Source organism: Equus przewalskii, chromosome 7, assembly GCF_037783145.1.
Source record: "Equus przewalskii isolate Varuska chromosome 7, EquPr2, whole genome shotgun sequence".
Taxonomy (NCBI): Eukaryota; Metazoa; Chordata; class Mammalia; order Perissodactyla; family Equidae; genus Equus; species Equus przewalskii.
Window position 1 is genome coordinate 67484549 of NC_091837.1, and position 18885 is coordinate 67503433.

An 18885-nucleotide genomic window follows, 5' to 3' on the forward strand; every position below is an offset into this window, starting at 1 on the left:
AATTTATACCACTCAAAGCATATATTAGAAAAGAAGAGTATCTAAAATCAATAATCTAAGCTTTCAACTTTGGTAAACTAGAAAAGGAAGAGCAAATTAAATACAAAGTAGAAGAAAAGAAAAGAAAAATTAGAGAAGAAATCAATGAAATTAACAAGATATCAGTAGAGAAAACCAATGAAACAAAAAAAAAAATCAGTAAAATTGATAAATCTTGGGGGCCAGCCCCATGGCTGTGTGGTTAAGTTCACGTGCTCCACTTTGGCAGCCCAGGATTTCGCCAGTGCAGATCCTGGGCATGGACCTAGCACTGCTCATCAGGCTATGCTGAGCCAGTGTCCCACATAGCACAACTAGAAGGAGCTGCAACTAGAATATACAACTAGGTACTGGAGAGCTTTGGGGAGAAGAAGAAAGGAAAGAAAATAAAAGAAGATTGGCAACAGATGTTAGCTCAGGTGCCAATTTTTTTTTTAAAAAAAAAGGAAACTAAAAGAAAATTGATAAACCTATAGCCAGGCTAATTAAGAAAAAAAGAGAAGATGAACAACTAATATCAGAAATGAAAGAGGGGTCATCACTACTGATCCCATGAATATTAGCTGGATATTAAAGGAGCACTATGAACAACTCCATGCCGACAAATTTGGTAACCTACATGAAATGGACCAACTCTTTGAAAGACATAAACTACCACAATTCACACAAGAAGAAATAGATCATCTGAATAGGCCTATATCTACAAAAATTGAGTCAATAATTATTAACCTTCCCAAACAGAAAGCACCAGGCCCAGATGGCAGAAATTATACTAATTCTCTACAAACACTTACCCAAAACAGAAGCAGGTGGGATATTTCCTAACTTATTCTATGAGGTCAGTATTACCCTAATACCAAAACCAGATAAAGACATTACAAGAAAACTATAGACCAATATCTCTCATGAACATAGATGCAAAAATCCTTAACAAAGTATCAGCAAATCAAATCCAACAACGTATAAAAAGAATTACACACCACAACCAAGTGAGATTTATTGAGGTATCCACAGCTAGTTCAACATTGAAAAATCAATGAAAGTAATCCATCACATTAATAGGCTAAAGAAGAAAAATCACATCAATAGATACAGAAAAAGCATTTGACTGACTCCAACACCCATTCATGGGAAAATCACTCAGCAAACAGGGAATAGAGAGGAACTTCCTCAAACTGATAAAGAACATTTACTAAAAAAATACAGCTAACATCACACTTAGTGGTGAGTAACTTGAAGCTTTCCACTAAGATCAGGAATAAGGCAAGGATGTCACCTCTCACCATTCTCATTCAGTATTGTACTAGAAGTCCCAGCTAATGCAATAAGACCATAAGCGTATACAGATTGGGAAGGAAGAAATAAAACTGTCTTTGTTTGCAGGTGACAAGATTGTACAGAAAATCCCAAAGAATGGAGAAAAAAACCTCCTGGAATTAATAAGTGATTATAGGAAGGTTGCAGGATACAAGGTTAATATACAAAAGTCAATTGCTTTCTTATATGCCAGCAAGGAACAAAGGGAATTTGAAAGAAAAAAAAACACAATACCATTTACAGTAGCATCAAAAGAAAAAATTAAATATTTAGGTATAAATCTAACAAATTATATACAAGACCCATATGAGGAAAATTACAAAACCCTGATGAACAAAATCAAAGAAGATAAATGGATAGATATTCCATGTTCATGGATAGGAATACTTTATATTCCTAAGATGTCTGTTCTTTCCAACTTGATCTCTAGACTCAACATAATCACAATCAAAATCTCAGCAAGTAATTTTTTGGATAGTGACAAACTCATTCTAAAGTTTACACAGAGAGGCAAGGGACCCAGAATAGCCAACACGATAGTGAAGGAGAAGAACAAAGACTTCAAGACCTAATATAAACCCACAGTAATCAAGACAATGTGGTATTGGCAAGAGCAAAATAGGTCAAAGGAACAGAACAGGGAGCCCAGATACAGACCCACATGAATAAAGTCAACTGATCTTTGTCAAAGGAGCAAAAGCAATTCAATGGAGAAAAGATAATCTTTTCAACAAACAGTGCCAGAACTAGACATACACGTGAAAAAAAAAAAAAAGAATCTAGACACAGCCTTAAACCCTTCACAAAAATTAACAGAAAATGGATTACAGACCTAAATGTAAAATGCAAAAGTATAAATCTCCTAGAATATAGGAGAAAATCTAAATGATGCTGGGTGAGGCAATTAATTTTTAGATACAACACCAAAAGCATGATCCATGAAAGAAAAAATTGCTAAGTTAGACTTCATTAAAATTAAAAACTGCTCTGCAAATGAGACTGTCAAGAGAATGAGAAGACAAGCCATAGACTGGGAGAAAATATTTACAATATACATATCTGATAAAGGACTGGATTCCAAAATATACAAACTCTTAAAACTCAATAATAAGAAAATGAACCGAATTAAAAATGAGCAAAATATCTGAACAGACATCTCACCAAAGATACACAGATGGCAAATAAGAATATGATACTCAACATTGTTCATCATCAGGGAATTGCAAATTAAAACAATGAGACACTGCTATACACCTATTAGAATAGATAAAATCCAAAACACTGACAATATCAAATGCTGACAAAGATGTGGAGCAACAGGACTTGAATTCACTGCTGGTGGAAATGCAAAATGACACAGACTCTTGAAGGCAGTTTAGCAACTTCTTACAAAACTAAATATACTCTTACCATAGTATAGAGGAACCTTAAATGCATATTATTACATGAAAGAAGCCAATCTGAAAAGACTACATACAATATGATCCCAACTACATGACATTTTGGAAAAGGCAAAACTATGGAGACAGTGAAAAGATCAGGTTGCGATGGGTTGAGGGGTGGTGGAGGGAGGGATGAAGTGGAACACAGAGGACTTTTAGAGCAGTAAAAATATTCTGTATGATACTATCATGATGGATACATATCATTATAGATTTGTCCAAACCTGTAGAATGTACTACACCAAGAGTGAACACTAACATAAACTATGGACTTTGCATGATTATACTGTGTCAATGTAGGAAATGAACCTACATGTATGTCAATTATAACAAATGTACCACTTTGGTGGGGGATGTTGATAATGGGGAAGGTTATGCAAGTGTAGGGGCAGGGGGTATATGGGAAATCCCTGTACCTTCCCCTTAATTTTCCTATGAACCTAAAACTGCTCTAAAAAAATTAAGTCTAAAAAAAATTGAGCAAAGGATCTGAACAGACACTTCTCCAAAGATACACAAATAACCAATTAGCACATGAAAAGATGGTTGACATCACTAATCATTAATCTAAATCAAAAACATAATCAGATAACATTTCAAACAGACTATGATGGCTACAATTAAAAGAAAGATAAATAATAAAAAAAACCCAACATTGGTGAGGATGTGAAGAAATTGGAGCCCTGATACATTGTTGGTGGGAATTTAAAATGGTACAGCCACTTTGGAAAACAGTCTGGTAATTTCTCAAAGTGTTAAACATGCAGTTATCTTACGGCCCTGCATTTCCACTCCTAAGTATATACCCAAGAGAAATGAAATTATGTCTCTATATGAATACTTGTACACGAATGCTCATAGCAGTATTACAGTAGCCAAAAGGTGAAAACAACCCAAATGTTTATCAACTGGTGGATGGACGAGTATCATATATCTATATAGTGGAATATTATTTGGCCATAAAAAGGAATAAAGTACTGACATATGCCACAACGTGGATGAACCTTAAAAACAGGCTAACGGAAAGAAGCCAGTGACAAAAGACAACGCATCATATGATTTAAGTTTATATGAAATGCCTAGAATAGGCAAATATACAGACAGAAAGTAAACTAGTTGTTGCCTAGTGGTGGGGAGTGTGATAGATGGGGGAAATGCAGGTGACTGCTAATGGATATGGAGTTTTATGCATAAATTCAATCAAATATGATGTTTCTGAAATTAAAGTTTTTTAATAGCTACTTAATTTTTACATCAGGAGCTTTCAATTCCACTGACCACTCTCTTCTTGAAATACTTATTCTTTTGGCCTCTGTGATACCATTCCTGCTTTCCCTTCTATCTCAGCTATTCCTTCTCAATCTCCTTGTATTCCTTTTCTAGCTCTCTCCTTTTCTCACTCATTGATTTCTCCAGACAAGCCCTTCCATTTTCATGGTTTCAGTACTGCCCCTGTGTTGTAGGATAAGCCTGGAGCTGGTCTGATGGCTTGTGGGCATGACTTCCAGAGACATCAGGTTAACGTTCCATTTCCAAAGTACTGAGCCCAGTAATGACTCAGGTCAAGTTGTTTGCCTTGAGAGACTGAGGATCAGAAGTTAGAATGTTTACGCCTACAACTGTATTGTATAATTCAGTGTGGTGTATCTGACTCAGATGGAGTGGTCCTCACTATACAGAGTACATTACATGCAGAATTTCCAGTCTTACATATACAGTAGGCTGGGACTACAAGGGGTCACTTAGGTTTTCAGGTTTAATACAACGCTTGTTCACACATTATCATCCCCACTGTGTAATGCCCTACCAATGCCCCATTCTAAGCCCTTGCCCAGAAAGACTCGTGTCTAGGTCAGTGTGCTGACTTCCTCCCCACTCTCCAGCACCTTTCATTTCTACCACCTGCCCCAAACATGCACCTCCTCTTGTTTTCCTCTCTTGGTGAATGCCTTCTGCTCAGGTATTAAATGATTTCCACAGTCAGCGTAAGTCAAATACAGTTACCCACCATTTCTTTGTTCACAAGTATTTATTGAGCACCTACTATGCACCACACACCATGTCAGGCTCTGGGATGCAAGTGAAGTAAGATCACCCCTGCCCTCGTGGAGCTTACAATCTAGTAGAGGAGACAGACAATACATAGTGAACCAATACATAAAATAAACACAGGTTGTAATAAGTGCCATATAGGATATAAACTGGGCGATGTGATCAGGATAGTTAGGAAACACTACTTTTTAGATAGAATGATCAGAGAAGGCCTCTCTGAGAAAGCAGTTAAAAGCTGAGATTGAAGCCTGGCTCCCCACTTACAAACTGCATGACCTTAAGCAAGTCACTTACCCTCTCAGAATCTGCTTCCTCATTTGTAAAATGGAAATACTCATACCAAACTCAACAAATGCTCATTACTGTTAATGATCATGAAAACTCTTCAATGCCTCTCACTGCTTTACAGGGCCCTTCATGATCTCTTATATAGTTCTCTTACTATTCCTTAGCAAATTTCCAGCTATTCTGAACATTTTCAGTCCTCACTTTGACAAACTTCCAATCAACACTCATGTTCCTACTTTTATGTTACTTCCATGAAATCTGTTAGTTGCCTCATCTGTGTTCCTGTCGCACCCTGTACTTCACCTTTTACCACTGCATTGTAATCTCCCTCTTTTACTCATTTGTATATTCTCCTGGAGTACAACTTTGGTGGAGGTATATAGCAATCTATCTTGTGTTCCGAGTGCCTGATAAAATGCCTGGCATGTAATAGGATCTCAAATATTTGACGACTTGAGACTGTAAGCCAAAAGCAGCAGTAGAGAGGTGAAAGACGTGGAGGAAAGAGGAAAAGTGTGGTGGAGGAACGTCTTGAAGATGACAGGAGGAAACAGGAGTCAAAGGCCCACCTCAGCCTCTGAGACTGGAATTAAGGAGGAAGGATGAAGGTGGGCATAGGTGGAGAGAAATCACGCTGATGTACTCAATCTTCTGATTGAATTAGGAAGCAAGATTACCTGCTGAGAAGGGTGTGATTTGAAAAGGAGTGGGAATATTTGTAATAATTGATGAGAATAGGCCAAAGAACCACATGATATTAGGTCAAGAGGGTGACAGGTGACTTGGAGGACATGTTTAAGGCTGTGATAATGAAGGAGCAGTGTTAAGTGGGACAGGCAGTATAGAGAAAACAGAAGCGGTGAGACAGTGGTAGGGAGTTTCAGTGGAAGAAAATGTTGGTGAAGTAACCAAAAATCGCACAGGCTAGACTGTTAGATGGGTCATCCATGAGAATGTTGAAGATGTTGAGAACAGCTACAGAATTAGAGATGGTAAGGAACGCTGTGAGTCACAAAGTGAAGCCTTCGCAAATCAAAGGGGGTGATCAACAGGTTACTTGATAAGAGCAGAGGCAGCTGACAGTAATACCCTCCTGTCAGGAGAAATTATTTAGAAATTACAATAGAGAGAAAGGGCACTACCACCTCTTGAGATATGTGGAATGTGGACACAGCTCACTGGTGGGAGCTGAGGGTATGGCAGGACTTCAGGTAACAGCCAAATTTGTTATGGCAAGGCAGTGAAGAGAAAAATCAAAAGAAAAGGTTGAGGGGTAGTGGAGCATGGTTTTGGGAGGAGAGACGGAGGGTGGGCAACTGGGAGTGGCTAAACTATACAGAAAGGAGACAAGTGAAGGTTAAAATGGAGAACAAGGGAATTTTGCATTTCTTGAAAGACAGCAGAAAAACAAGGATGAGCTTCATGGACACTTCCTTTCTGCTTAACATCAAACTCTTTACTGTCTTCACTAAATGACTAACCTCTATCCTAACTGCCTCCTGTCTCTGTAAACAGCACCATTATATCCTGGTTACCCAGGCTTGAGAAATGGACTCAGCCCTTACTCCTATATCCATTCAAACACTGAATCTTCAGTCTTCCTTTGAAATGGCTCCAATATTCACTCCTTCCTTATTCCTGTGGCCATGAGCTGAAATCAGTTCTCATCATTTTATGTCGAGATTCCCATATCAGTCTCCTCTTTAGTTTAAACTTCTGTTAAGTCAGAGAGCTTTTCAGGTAGGTCTGTTTTCAGACTCTCAAGTCCACTGTGAAACTTATCTGTTTCTTCATTTGTAAAACTGGGACAATACCACTTTCCTTTGACAGGCTGTCATAACGAATGAGACATTTTTGTAAAGTTCTTAGCACAATGACTGTTAATAGGGAAGAATTCTTGATTTTTGAAAACTTGATTATAAGCCCTTTGAAGTCTGGGACCAGATCTTTTATAATACTCCATCCCACATTCACTTACAAAACATACTGAGTATCTCTGGAGTAGTTTGATGAAGGCCAAAATGAGGCATATTCTATTTTATAGCACAGCAACATTCTTCTTCACTTGAAATAGTTAAGCTTAGACAACACAAAATAAAGGAAGCTTTAAAAGCCATTCAGAAATAAAAAGCAGTCTGGGAAATAATGACTGTGGTATGCCAATCAAGAAAATAGCACCTTGAACATCTGAAGACAGCAGTCTGTGTTTCTTTCCCCACAGCTGCCCTTAGAACACCAAGATCTGATTGGAAAGAGAAGAATACCAACAGAAACAGGCAAAGCTTGGCCCTGCTTTTGTTGTTTTAGCCTTACCACTTTTCCAGTTTGGGTTGGACTGCCTTTGGCTCACGAGATCCTACTGGCTTTGGGGAGCTCAGAAAGGCCAAAATGGAGCCTACAGGAAGAGGAAAAAAAAGAGAGCTGGCTACTAAGGGCTAGCCCTAGGCACAAATGGTTTAAAAAAAAAAGGGGGTCAAGATTTTCTAACTAAAAATGGAAAATGTAGTCTGACGATGGGCTACTTCACAGTGCAAGTAAAACTATATGAAAAATCATTTAGCTATCCATATGTAGAAGTTTCTGGAACATGTCAGGTAGATATTTGAAAGTGAGACAGCCCAGGAAAATCTCTGCCAATTATCTCCAAACCAGCCCAGCTCACCAGGGTCAGCAGGGCAGAGGGTCTTTAGTGCAGATGCCTGCATAGAAATAAATGGTGCATATTCTATGAAAATATGGTCAGACCGTTGTTCTTATACCAAATTGTTGGATTATAAATTAGTAAAACCACTTGGACAAGTGGTATGAATCAAGAACTACAAAAGTGTTCATACCCTTGACCCAAAAATTCCACCTCTAGGAATTTATCCTAAGGAAACAATTTATGCACAAAGACATTCACTGTAACAATATGAGATGCAATCTAAAATGTCCAATGCGGAAAGATGACACAAAGCACAGCACATCCATAAAAATGGAACATAATGTAATTAATAAAGGCTGACATAGTTTGTAATGACATGGAATAATGCCTATAAATTGAGGGAAAAAACTCAAGATACAAATTATACTGAAAATGAATGAAACTGTGTAAAAACTCGCACAAGTAGCAGAGACTGGCAAGAAATATGCAAAAATATTAAAGTGGTTTTTTTCCCTGTGTGATAGAATTAGAGGCAATTATTTTTCTTTATACTTTTCTGTATTATCTAAATTTTCCACAATGAGCATGTTTTACTGACATAAACAAAAAACATTATTGAATCAGGCAAGCATCAAAGAAGAATGGGCATTTTTACATAGCTTTATTTGTTTCTACTAGGAATTGGAGTGTCGTTCCTAATAACAAAAAAAGGTGGCTTATAAACCAGTCATTTACTTGACAGGTGGATCAGACTCTTAAAAAGGCAGAGAAATTCTTAAATTCTTTTCCACAAGTTTCACCATATTCATGTAGAATTGTAGCAGAAAAGATGGTGACTCAGGTTGAATCATCAATCATTGATCTAAATCACAACTCCAAGCTGCCACACCACATGGATCCAGGGCCAGAAAATACAATGTGAGACCCAAGTTTAAATGGCATACCATTCTACATTTTCCAAGACAAAAAAATTAGGAAAATAAAAGTGCTTACTAAAAGAAAAAAAGAAACAGTGAAGTGCCTTTTTTTTTATATACCACTTGGGGGCTGGAGAGAAATGAAAGGTATACCTGAGAATTAAACTAATGCTTTGTAAAAACTGACTTTACTTAAAAAGACAAAATGTAACTCATGAATACTTTATTGGCAGAAGAAAAACAGACAACTTGGTTACTAAATGACAAGTGTCCAGGACTGGTCCGAACCCAGAATGTCTGAAAGGTCTCAATCTCAAAGTCAGCACAGTCTCTGTTGAACACCACTTCACCTAAAATCCAACATTTTACCTTTCTTCAAATTTCTTAAGATTCTAACCTAGGGAAACTTGTTTTATACCAAAAGTTACGGATCAACTTATTTAGACTATCTGTCACCTAACCATGGTATTTTCATTCTAGCTTTCCTGAAACACATTATCAGATAAATGCTCCATAACCTAAATTTACCTCTACTGTTTCATTTGGAGTTTATAATTATCCTATGATAGATGCCAAATATTTATACCTTCTGGGCAGAAATGGAAATAAAATCCTAAAGTGGCTCACCTAAGGGCCAGAACGTTAGTGAATGTAAGCAGACTGTAGGGGTAAAGCTATATTCAGCACCAATTACATTGTTGAGTTACCAAAGCAAGAAAAGCCCTCAATATTTCCATATGAATAAAGATGAAAATCTGGGTTGGCTAAGCGTTTATAAGAGACTAGTAACTGCAGTTCCTTTCCTTAAACAAGATATTCCATATAATCACCCGTTCGCTGACATCTAAATAACAGTTAAGATGACCTCCTCCTGAAACTGCATTATACCTGATTAAGTAGAAATATGGGCTAGTAAAATAAACTGCTAAAAAGTGAGGATCTTGGTAAAAATATTTAGTGACCGTACTAAAAAAAGGATAATGGCTTAATACTCATGCTGTTATCCTAAGGTCAAAGCCATAAAGAAAAGTACTCACTTTCAAAGATACATATACAACATAAGCCCCAATTTTAAGATTATAAACTGAAAAATGTCGTTTTTAAAATGTTAGTAACCTCTATGAGATAAATTAAAAACTTACATGTAATTTCAGTGTAAAGCACCAAAAATGAACACTAAAACGGTTCACACAGAATAGTGAAAAGGAAACAAAGCACAACTATAAAAGCACAGACATACTAGTTACAAAAACCAAGTAAGTAAACTAATTTCTATTAATATTTTCATTTACCTTATAAAACTCTGTTGGTTAAACTGGGGGGGGGGGGAGTCTCTGAGAATCTAAAGGGTAACAAAATGATAAATATACACCATTTCTTTATTAACAAATTATACCACACAAATCAGGTTACTTTTTCTATCTGATTACAGAGTTAACTGAAATTGCATCTGTATGTAGAGCAGCAACATAAAATTTTACTAGGAAGAAATTCTTTATCTCCTGGACCAAAGGTCTGTAACATGAACTGGAAATCTAATGACTAAAAAGGTAAAACTATGGTCTAACTACTGTGAGAAGATTCAGGTTGGTTTTCCACGTTTTAATAATCAGCAGCTCTCCAAAAGGGATAAATGCGTCAAGGGGATGATGTAGAAAATCACAAAGTTAAATTGACACAAAGGGAGCACAGAGGCCATGAAAACTTGAGAAGGCATAAAAAACTTAAGCAGTGACGAGTCAGCCCCCTGGAGGTGCAGCAACCCTGAAGCAAGGAGTCCCGATTCTAACTGAAATTGGTAGAGTCTTCATGCGGGCACTTCAGTTTGAGAAATCAGTCATTTAGAAAAAAGGTTTTGTTTTTAAAGTAGACACGGCTTAGGGAGAGACAGCTAGACATTAAGGAAGTATTAACTTCTTGAGAACTCAAAAATTATTTAGGAAGCCAAATGAAGCAAAGGAAAATACAAAATTTGGGCGAAAATGTTTCTCTAAGGGTAAAACTCAGTTTCCTGAGGGATTTAAAATCAAGGAACAGAGTGGTTTTCAAAATGGGCTTCAGGCCCATCCTCCTCAACCTTTCCTTACTTAAATGCAAACATTTTCTATTTCTGTTTTGTCTTTCGTGGGTTCAGGAAAGACTTCCTTTTAAAAAAAGAAAAAGAAATGTGATGCTGTCTCCACCCCTTGCTATTGTTTGTTTTTTCTTTAAGTTTGAAGATCATTACTGTGAGGCAGAAATTGAGAAATATGATCAGAGATCTAAAATGTATTTTGTCAATGTTACTAAAATCTGAAAAGTTTCAACTAAGACTTGTATATTATTCTTTAAAATAAATGAGCAAAAGAAGTTCTTAGGAAGAAACTAAACTTTGTTATTCCCACCTCCCCTAAATCTGTTCTTCCATTGCCTCCATCTCTCAATATTTTGGACAGTGCAAACAAAATTCTAAGGAACATCTCAGTCACACCTTACTCCAAAAACATTTCATTCAACGGCTGCATAGAACTTCTTTTATGAGAAGGCAAGCCCCAAATTTACAGAAATCTCTAGAATGAGAATGTACAATTACCAAATATAATACACATTATGTCAGGGCAGAAACTGCATAGTGTTCTTCAACGTCATCACTAATAAAGAGCAGCCAAATCCCAGAACTTCACTCTGCATTCATTAGCAAACAACGTCAAAGTGTAAATGACAACCAGGGAAAAATGCTTAACACAAAGGCCATTTTCTTTGATGGAATCAAGAAGAAAAGTGGAACCCAAGCTTTGGCCACATATCAAGATTTCATTACTTCAACAAAACAGAACAAATCTCCGTGGAAAGGACCCATTCAACAAACATACTTCTTTCCATATATTTTTCCTTCACATCAGGTTAAAACAGAAGTTGCTATCATTTTAGAATCACTGATTACATCTTTTTTTAATTAGAAAAAAGTTTACTTGAATATTAAAGTTTACTTGAATATTTACATAACTTTATTGCTGTTTATTACAACAAAAAAATTTTAACTTGTAGAATCCATCCAGTAACATATGAACTTGAAATCCACCTCTTAAGAAGATACAGTTATGGGTGAAAGTATCTGACGTTCAGAGTACAGCATGAATAAGAAAAATCCTTGCATGTCATTTGGTTCTTGCTGTAGTCATCTGTGTTCATCTCTCAGAAAGCAAAAGAATCCATTTGACGTTTCAATAAATATCAAAGTAATTGTTACCAAAAAAATAGTTTCCACGGACCAGAGATCCAAGAAAGAGCAGTTTTGATGATTCCTAGAATCGAGTAAGTCCTCCTTTAGTCCAATGAGATGATGTCAGGAATGTTACTTCCACTGCTGGTTATGACCCCTGTCTCACTCCTGCTGCTGGAGGAACTAACATGAGTACTGCTTTCATGGGGGCTGGTGGTGGTGACAGACGTACTGCTTGCTGTTAAGGGTGAGGTGAGACTATCCAAAAACATAGGAGGACAGTACTGCTTGAAACAAACAATGATGCCGATGAGGAACTGGCTACATGATTTTAAATAGAGACTAGAAATTGTCAGATATGCACAAGTGACAGCCACATATTTAAATTCCAGTGGGATTTAAAGATTTCTCAAAATTCACATCTTTAGATGGAAGGTGGCATGAATTTAGCTATTTTACATTATTTAGTGAATGCAGCATATCCTTCATTCTCTCAAAACTTGTAGAATTTGTGTGTTGACCAAATACACAGGTACAAGTACAAAAATGTCAATAATAACTGAAGTTATTTAATAGTAAATATTGGCCCCACAATTATGACTCATAATCTCAAAAAGAATTTGCTCACTAAATATATTTACACAAAGTTTAAATCACACTATAAAAGGTTAATAAATACTTATTTTTAATAGTATTAAACAAAAATGCTAATGCAAAATTCAGCAATTCTTTCAAAATTTAGTATCAATCAGACTCTTTAGGAATGTTAAAAGACTGATCAGCTGAATAACAGCGTTTGACTCCTTTGTATGTACAGAAATAATCCTTGCATAATTAGAAGGATAGCATTCATTCTAAAATAGAGACTACATGGTAGCTAACTACCACAGGATGTTCAGAACAAAGAATTCTCTCATGTAATCACAAAATTTTGGAATAAATCTTAAAAGAGATCGAATGTAATCTTCCTTGTGATGCTCGCTTGACACCCTACTCCAAGAGTTCATATTTCAAGTTTCCTTACCATCTTGGTTGCTAAGTCCCAAACAAATTCAAACCTAAGTTTAATACTCTAATATTGACTAAGAGTAGAAGAGAGAGACAAGAGCTAAAAGCTTTATTTTATATCACTGTAGAATATTTTCTGTGAGAAACAACTGCACTGACTTTAGTAAAATAAGTGAGGTCCAGTATATAATGCAAGAGATGTCCTAAGTTTGTCTTTAGATTGACTGTATGAAAGAAGATCAGGAAGGATATCCAATCAATAGTATCAATTCTGTATATCAGTCAGCCTATCCTTAGAGACACTACGTTACAGAACAGGAATTTAAAACTGAAGCTGTTTAGACTACATGAGCTTCAAAAAGATCATAAAATGGAAACGACAGCCCCAGGTTTAAGCTGCCGTCAAGGGAAAAGCAACAACTAAAATTCAGGCTGCCTTTTAAAAAAGTAATTTAACGTTTGGGATGGACAACTATCTTGGTTCATCAATTCAATGAACGCCATGCAAAGATCTTCCAGGGACACTGGTTAAGGGGGAGAAGGAATAGTTCTTAAAGAGTTTCTAAGGAGCTCTAAAGATAGTTGAATTGTCAGGTATTAAACTTCTTTAAAATCAAATCAATTTCCAACTTTCCACTAAAATTGGGAAAAGAATCTGGAAAAAGGCCCAGAAACTTCCATTTTGTTTTTGCTACCTCTCAGGCAGTGTTCACTACTAGTAGTAAAAGTATTCTTGTTCATTTATAAATGGATGCTAGCTACTATAGCCCTGCTATCAAAGACTCTATGCCTTGAGTTCTTATAATACTCAAGTTGCAGCCATTTTACCTCTATGTATGCTTTAGGTGTAACTGGCACATATCTGCACAAGGGATTAAGGGGGCAATATGGAGGTAAAGTAGAAGGATTCTAAGGAAAACTGAAGGCACAGCCTCACCCTTCTTACTGGCTGATCAAATAACTTGGCCTGACACTAAGCATGCCAAATAGGACTATGAAATCAAAATCCTCTAGGTTCCAAAACTTTTTTTTGAAAAGGATAGTTCACATGAAAATCAGAATACTTTAAGCCTGAAAAATCCATTTTCTAGAAAAATATATGGATACTTTTGCTATAGAATCTATTGATGTAACAGAGTCAATTCAGGGTGAGAAGAAATTCCTCATTCTGCACATTACCTTGGGCCCAAATTCCCAGTGCTGTTTGTGTGATCGGACAGCGTATTGAAACAGGAGGCTGATACAAGATGTGTGCTTAGCTGATTCTGAGCAGCAAATGAAGCAGTGGTCCATGGTCTTCCTCTATCCCTCCCTACTCTCTACTCTCTTTCTGCTTCACTCTCCCATTACAGTTTTCCCATGCCTCTTCCTCCTCTACTCTGCCTCTTCTATAAGCCTGTCAGTGGAGTCCATGCTCACTGCAAGGTCTTCTTGTTGAGACTCTGGGATACTAGAGTTTCTTATCTCTGACAGAAAAAATACAGGAACGATTGGTCTATACGCAACTTTAGATTGGGGCACCCCCAAAATGTGCATCTGGCTGCCTTTAAAAACAAGGAAGAATCAAGCTAATGATTTAAGTCTGTTTAATCAGCTGCAGCTATTTTCTACGTATAGAACAAGTGTTTTACAAATTATCTTTGTAAAGTTTTAACTGCCAGCCATCTAACACTGCTTTCCCTCATTTTAATCACTCAAATGCTTGTAAAAAATGCCAACTAATTATTAAACTAAATAAAATATAATTAAAAACTCAGGTTTTGAGGCCAAAATATCGTACACTGAAAAACAGCAACTTTAATCCTCCATATAAAATTGTGAAATATTTATATAGTACTTCCTTTCCATCAATTTTAGTAACTGAGAATTGACTGTCCTGATTTTATGCAACTGGTCATTTTTAGATAGTATGACATAACCAATAATCAAATACAAATTAGTTGCTTAAATTCAGGATACATACCTGGGGATCAACTGGAATAAGGGAAAGAAAATCCAAACCTAAAACAAAAATGCTTTGTTAATAGTTGTCTCATATTTTGGAGACAAGAATTATTTCCCAAAATCACTTTGTATTTATCATAAGTCATAAAACATTTGGGGTAAGTCCTTACCATTCTGCCAAAGAGAAGTTCTATATCATAATCAGTCATATTTAATGTGCGTAAAACCCCAACATGAACAGATTCCCTGACAAAACAATTGGAAAAACCACCTCCCACCAACTCAGAGGAAGCAGTCCAAAAATTTCCAGATAAGTAGGACTAGTCCAAACAAACTTTTCCCCTTCATCGCTTAACAGAATGAGAAGCAATAAAAATGATGAGATAATGATCTGGATTCAGACCATTAAAAAAACATACTTAGGCTCTTAAGATACTTCACATTTATTTTTAAGAAATACACTACATTGAGCTTCATCTAAAATATTCTTAAACAAATGTCTATTTCATGGATAGCTCTGTCCCTCTGCTCCCACATCAAGAATACACAGTCCAATGCTCTGCACAAAGCAAGCAGTTGGTAATTGCTGCTAACAAGCTAAATTTTATCAAGGTTTACTGGGTTATAAGCTAATGCAGTTTTCTAAACCAAAGATCTAGGACTCTCCAATTATGCTTTAGAAACAGGAATGTGTAAAACATTGCCCAGTAATACCATCTGAAGGATGAAAGTTCTAACAATTTTCAGGTCTGAAAAGTCTAGCAATAAATTTCAAAGTCTGTTCCCCTAGACCTCTCTGTTTGACTAAATTTCAAAACAATAAAAAAAGTCACACACCAAACAGGCCAATTTCTACTCAATCCTATGAAGTTTTATATGCTGGCATTCAATGTCATCTCAAATATAACAATCATACAGAATGAAGTCTGATACTAGACTATTACTCAAAACAGAGAATATGAGTGGGGATATTTAAAATATTTAATAACCAGTATGAATAATTTATAACTCAAAAATTTAAAGTATATTCATTCCCTTATAATCTCTAAATAAGGGTATAATAAAAATTCTTATCAAGTGATACAAGCTGTAGCACCAGTCATTTGAGAGAAATCATTCAATTTCTAAAGCATTTTTTAAAACTGTTGATATTATTTTTCATTGTATATGCCTGTCACTAGCTATATGATACAACAGTTTGAGGTAACACTGGACAAAGGGAATCACAACAAACTCTTTCAAAGACTTCTCCATTAAGCTGATAATCAGTAGATGACATATCTCAGAGTTTCTCTTCACATTAATAGCATTGTTCAGTAAATCCTCTCTCTGCTTCTGATGAAGAGTAATTCAAAATTTGTCTCCTTATAATACTTTTTGAGAGTTTTATATACTCAACATTTCTATTATTGACTAAGTCACAAAAACAGTTTATTAGCTTGTCTTTAATTGGCTTAATTTTATTAACTTTGTTTTACTTGAAATGGTATATTTTTCTTTTTTAATAGCTATGCTTTTTGTAGTTTATTTAATATGTTCAATAACTTTAAACATCTGTTGAATCACTCAGTCCATTTGAATAACTGAAACTTTTTAAATAAAGGTAAACAAAGTATTGATATGTCTGTTGGAATATTGTGTATTGAAGCCAAAACACTCAAAAATGCTCATTTTCTAAATATTTAACGATTCCCATCTCATAACTTCAATTTAAATAAACACACAGGCTTGATATAATTTTCAAACTGCTTTTACAGCTCTAGCTCTGGAGGCTGCCCATCAAGGTGCAAAAACTATATTTTCATTATTTCAATTCCCAGCTCTTCAGATGTACTGTAAGTAATTCTCTTTGATTATAATTTCATGTGTCAGGAGATATACAGTCTACTGAGAAGAGATTTAAGAGATTTACTTGCTCTGTATCTTTTGACACCTCATCCAGGGATAACTGAATATGGTGACTTACACAATGCATAAAAAAATACCTAGAAATTTTTCTATATTTTCAGTTAAAACTCTAGAGTGTCTCCCTAGCATCACACAGATGCTGTCCATACAAAATCCAACAAGATTTTAATGTAAAATATTTCTCACTGAAACCATTTTTTCTCAAACACTAACAGTGAAGTTTGATATAATATTTCAGATGTTATTGCTTCTAATAAAAATCTTTAAACTATTATCAAAGTCTTGCATTATACACTTTAAGTAGACTATTAAAACTCTTACATGAAATAAAGTTTCATGAATAGAGATTAAAATGTTACTGCCTTGTTTTATAAGTTTAGCAAAATGCTGTTTTCTTATTTCACCATAAGTTTCAATTGCAATGATATGTGGTATTGATATATTTTATGCCCTCCTTAGTATTTTGTGGTTGGAAATTCTCAATTATTTTTAAAACTCAGGTAGTGTTAAAAATTCTGATGATACATTCTAAATGTTTTTGTTTTATTAACACTGATAAAATTGTAGTTTTTAGATTTTAAACGCTTCTTTATGTGAAATTGACTCATTTAGTTTTTTCCTTACTAATAACAACACATTTTCCTTACTTGAGCCATGAACTTTAACAAAACATGATTGTAACACGATTAAATATGTAAATATTTAGCACTTCCAAATTTTAATGACACAACTTTTGAGCACCATTCGCACCTGACAATATGGCACTAGCAATAATAAGGCAGTCATATTGTTTCTTGAAATAATCAAGCTGTTTTCCATTCCATAAATACAAATTATTTTTTTATTTTGTATTCATTGTTGCACAGTATCAGAAGATGTTCCCAGCTGCAGTTCATTATTAATATCATTTCTTCTTTGTTCTCCTGCAGATTCAGAAGATTCATGTTTATGATGTTTAAAAGGAATGTTAAGAAATGTATTAAAACTTTGTCATCTCTCCATTCTTGGTGCTCTATTTAATATTTTATTATAAAGTATTAAACTTATAAATATCAAAACTGTACAGTATGGTTAATTACATAAAAATTATGCACAAAAATAAAACCAAAGTAATTAATAATTACAAAAGAGCACATTAACAATAAAACCAAAGTAAAAACTAAACTATTTGGATGTAGTAACTGCTACATAATTCATAGATGCTGATAAACTGCTAATTCTTCTAAAGTACAACAGATCCTATTCTGTTCAGTTTATCAACTGGTAAGAAAGCATTTCAACATTTTAATAACCAGTATCACCATGGTTTATATAGGCTAAATATCAGCCATGGATATCAGTCTTATTTCCTTAATACCAGGTTGAAATGTATTTTACCAAATACACGGTTAACATATTTTTACATTTTTCTCTAATCTGCACATTTTATAAATAGTCTCACTTTATGCCAAATTTATGAAATAATCGAAGTTCTCACAAATTAAAAATTCATCTAGACTCACATAACTTGAAAACAGAGCAAATGATTTGTAAATTATGTCTATGCTATTAATAATGGCCAGGGTCACTTTAACAAACAGAATTTCATTATCTTTTTTTCAGGATTTTTAATTCAAGGTCTTTAGGAAACAAGTCCTTCTGGAATGCTTGTTTAAAACACATACTAAGATGACATGGACACTCTTCAACTTCACTTACAACTAGCCAAAATTAAAGCGAAACATAGCAGTTTGGAATTAAGAATCTCCAAGTTTCCATCTTTGTTATAGACCATGAAACCTCACCTGTACCTTAGCATCAAGCTTTGTACACAATAAATACTTTAAAACTGGTGCTAGATAGGTTAACAAACAATTTTTTAAACTCTAATTGCCAAGGTACGTACAGAGTTAGCATATTATTCTTAGTCTTTTTTTTTCCATTAAGTTTTATTCAAATAATCTGAACAAATTCTAAGTGGCAAATTACACTAGGTCAGATAATACAACTATCAAATGTTTCAACAACACAAATTTTGCCCAACAGAATAAATACTGTGCTTAAAATAAAGAACTCACTAAGAGGGGTAAGAAGAAAAAATAGGTGTAAATTAACTTCATAAATCTAGAAAAGAAAATTACCAAC

The 18885-nt window shown here is 35.1% G+C and overlaps 1 protein-coding gene and 1 long non-coding RNA gene across 42 annotated transcripts in view; one reads left to right on the forward strand and one right to left on the reverse strand.

The window, feature by feature from the left end:
• LOC139084862 (uncharacterized) overlaps positions 1 to 18885 on the forward strand; it is a 66876-nt gene that overhangs the window by 45830 nt on the left and 2161 nt on the right. The gene's annotated exons all lie outside the window — the stretch shown is intronic.
• The window catches only part of PIAS2 (protein inhibitor of activated STAT 2), a 105250-nt gene continuing 94791 nt past the window's right edge, over positions 8427 to 18885 (reverse strand). For 12 of the 41 annotated variants that reach the window (XM_070630072.1, XM_070630081.1, XM_070630090.1 and 9 more), the window contains 2 exons: positions 14873 to 14910; positions 8427 to 12185 (listed from right to left, as the gene is read on the reverse strand). In XM_070630072.1, the coding sequence (XP_070486173.1) occupies positions 12006 to 12185; positions 14873 to 14910 (218 nt within the window). In that variant the 3' untranslated portion in view covers positions 8427 to 12005. Of the gene's footprint in view, positions 14376 to 14872; positions 14911 to 17511; positions 17685 to 18885 lie in introns of all 41 variants that reach the window. The other 29 variants (XR_011542696.1, XR_011542699.1, XR_011542700.1 and 26 more) reach the window with 7 other exon arrangements.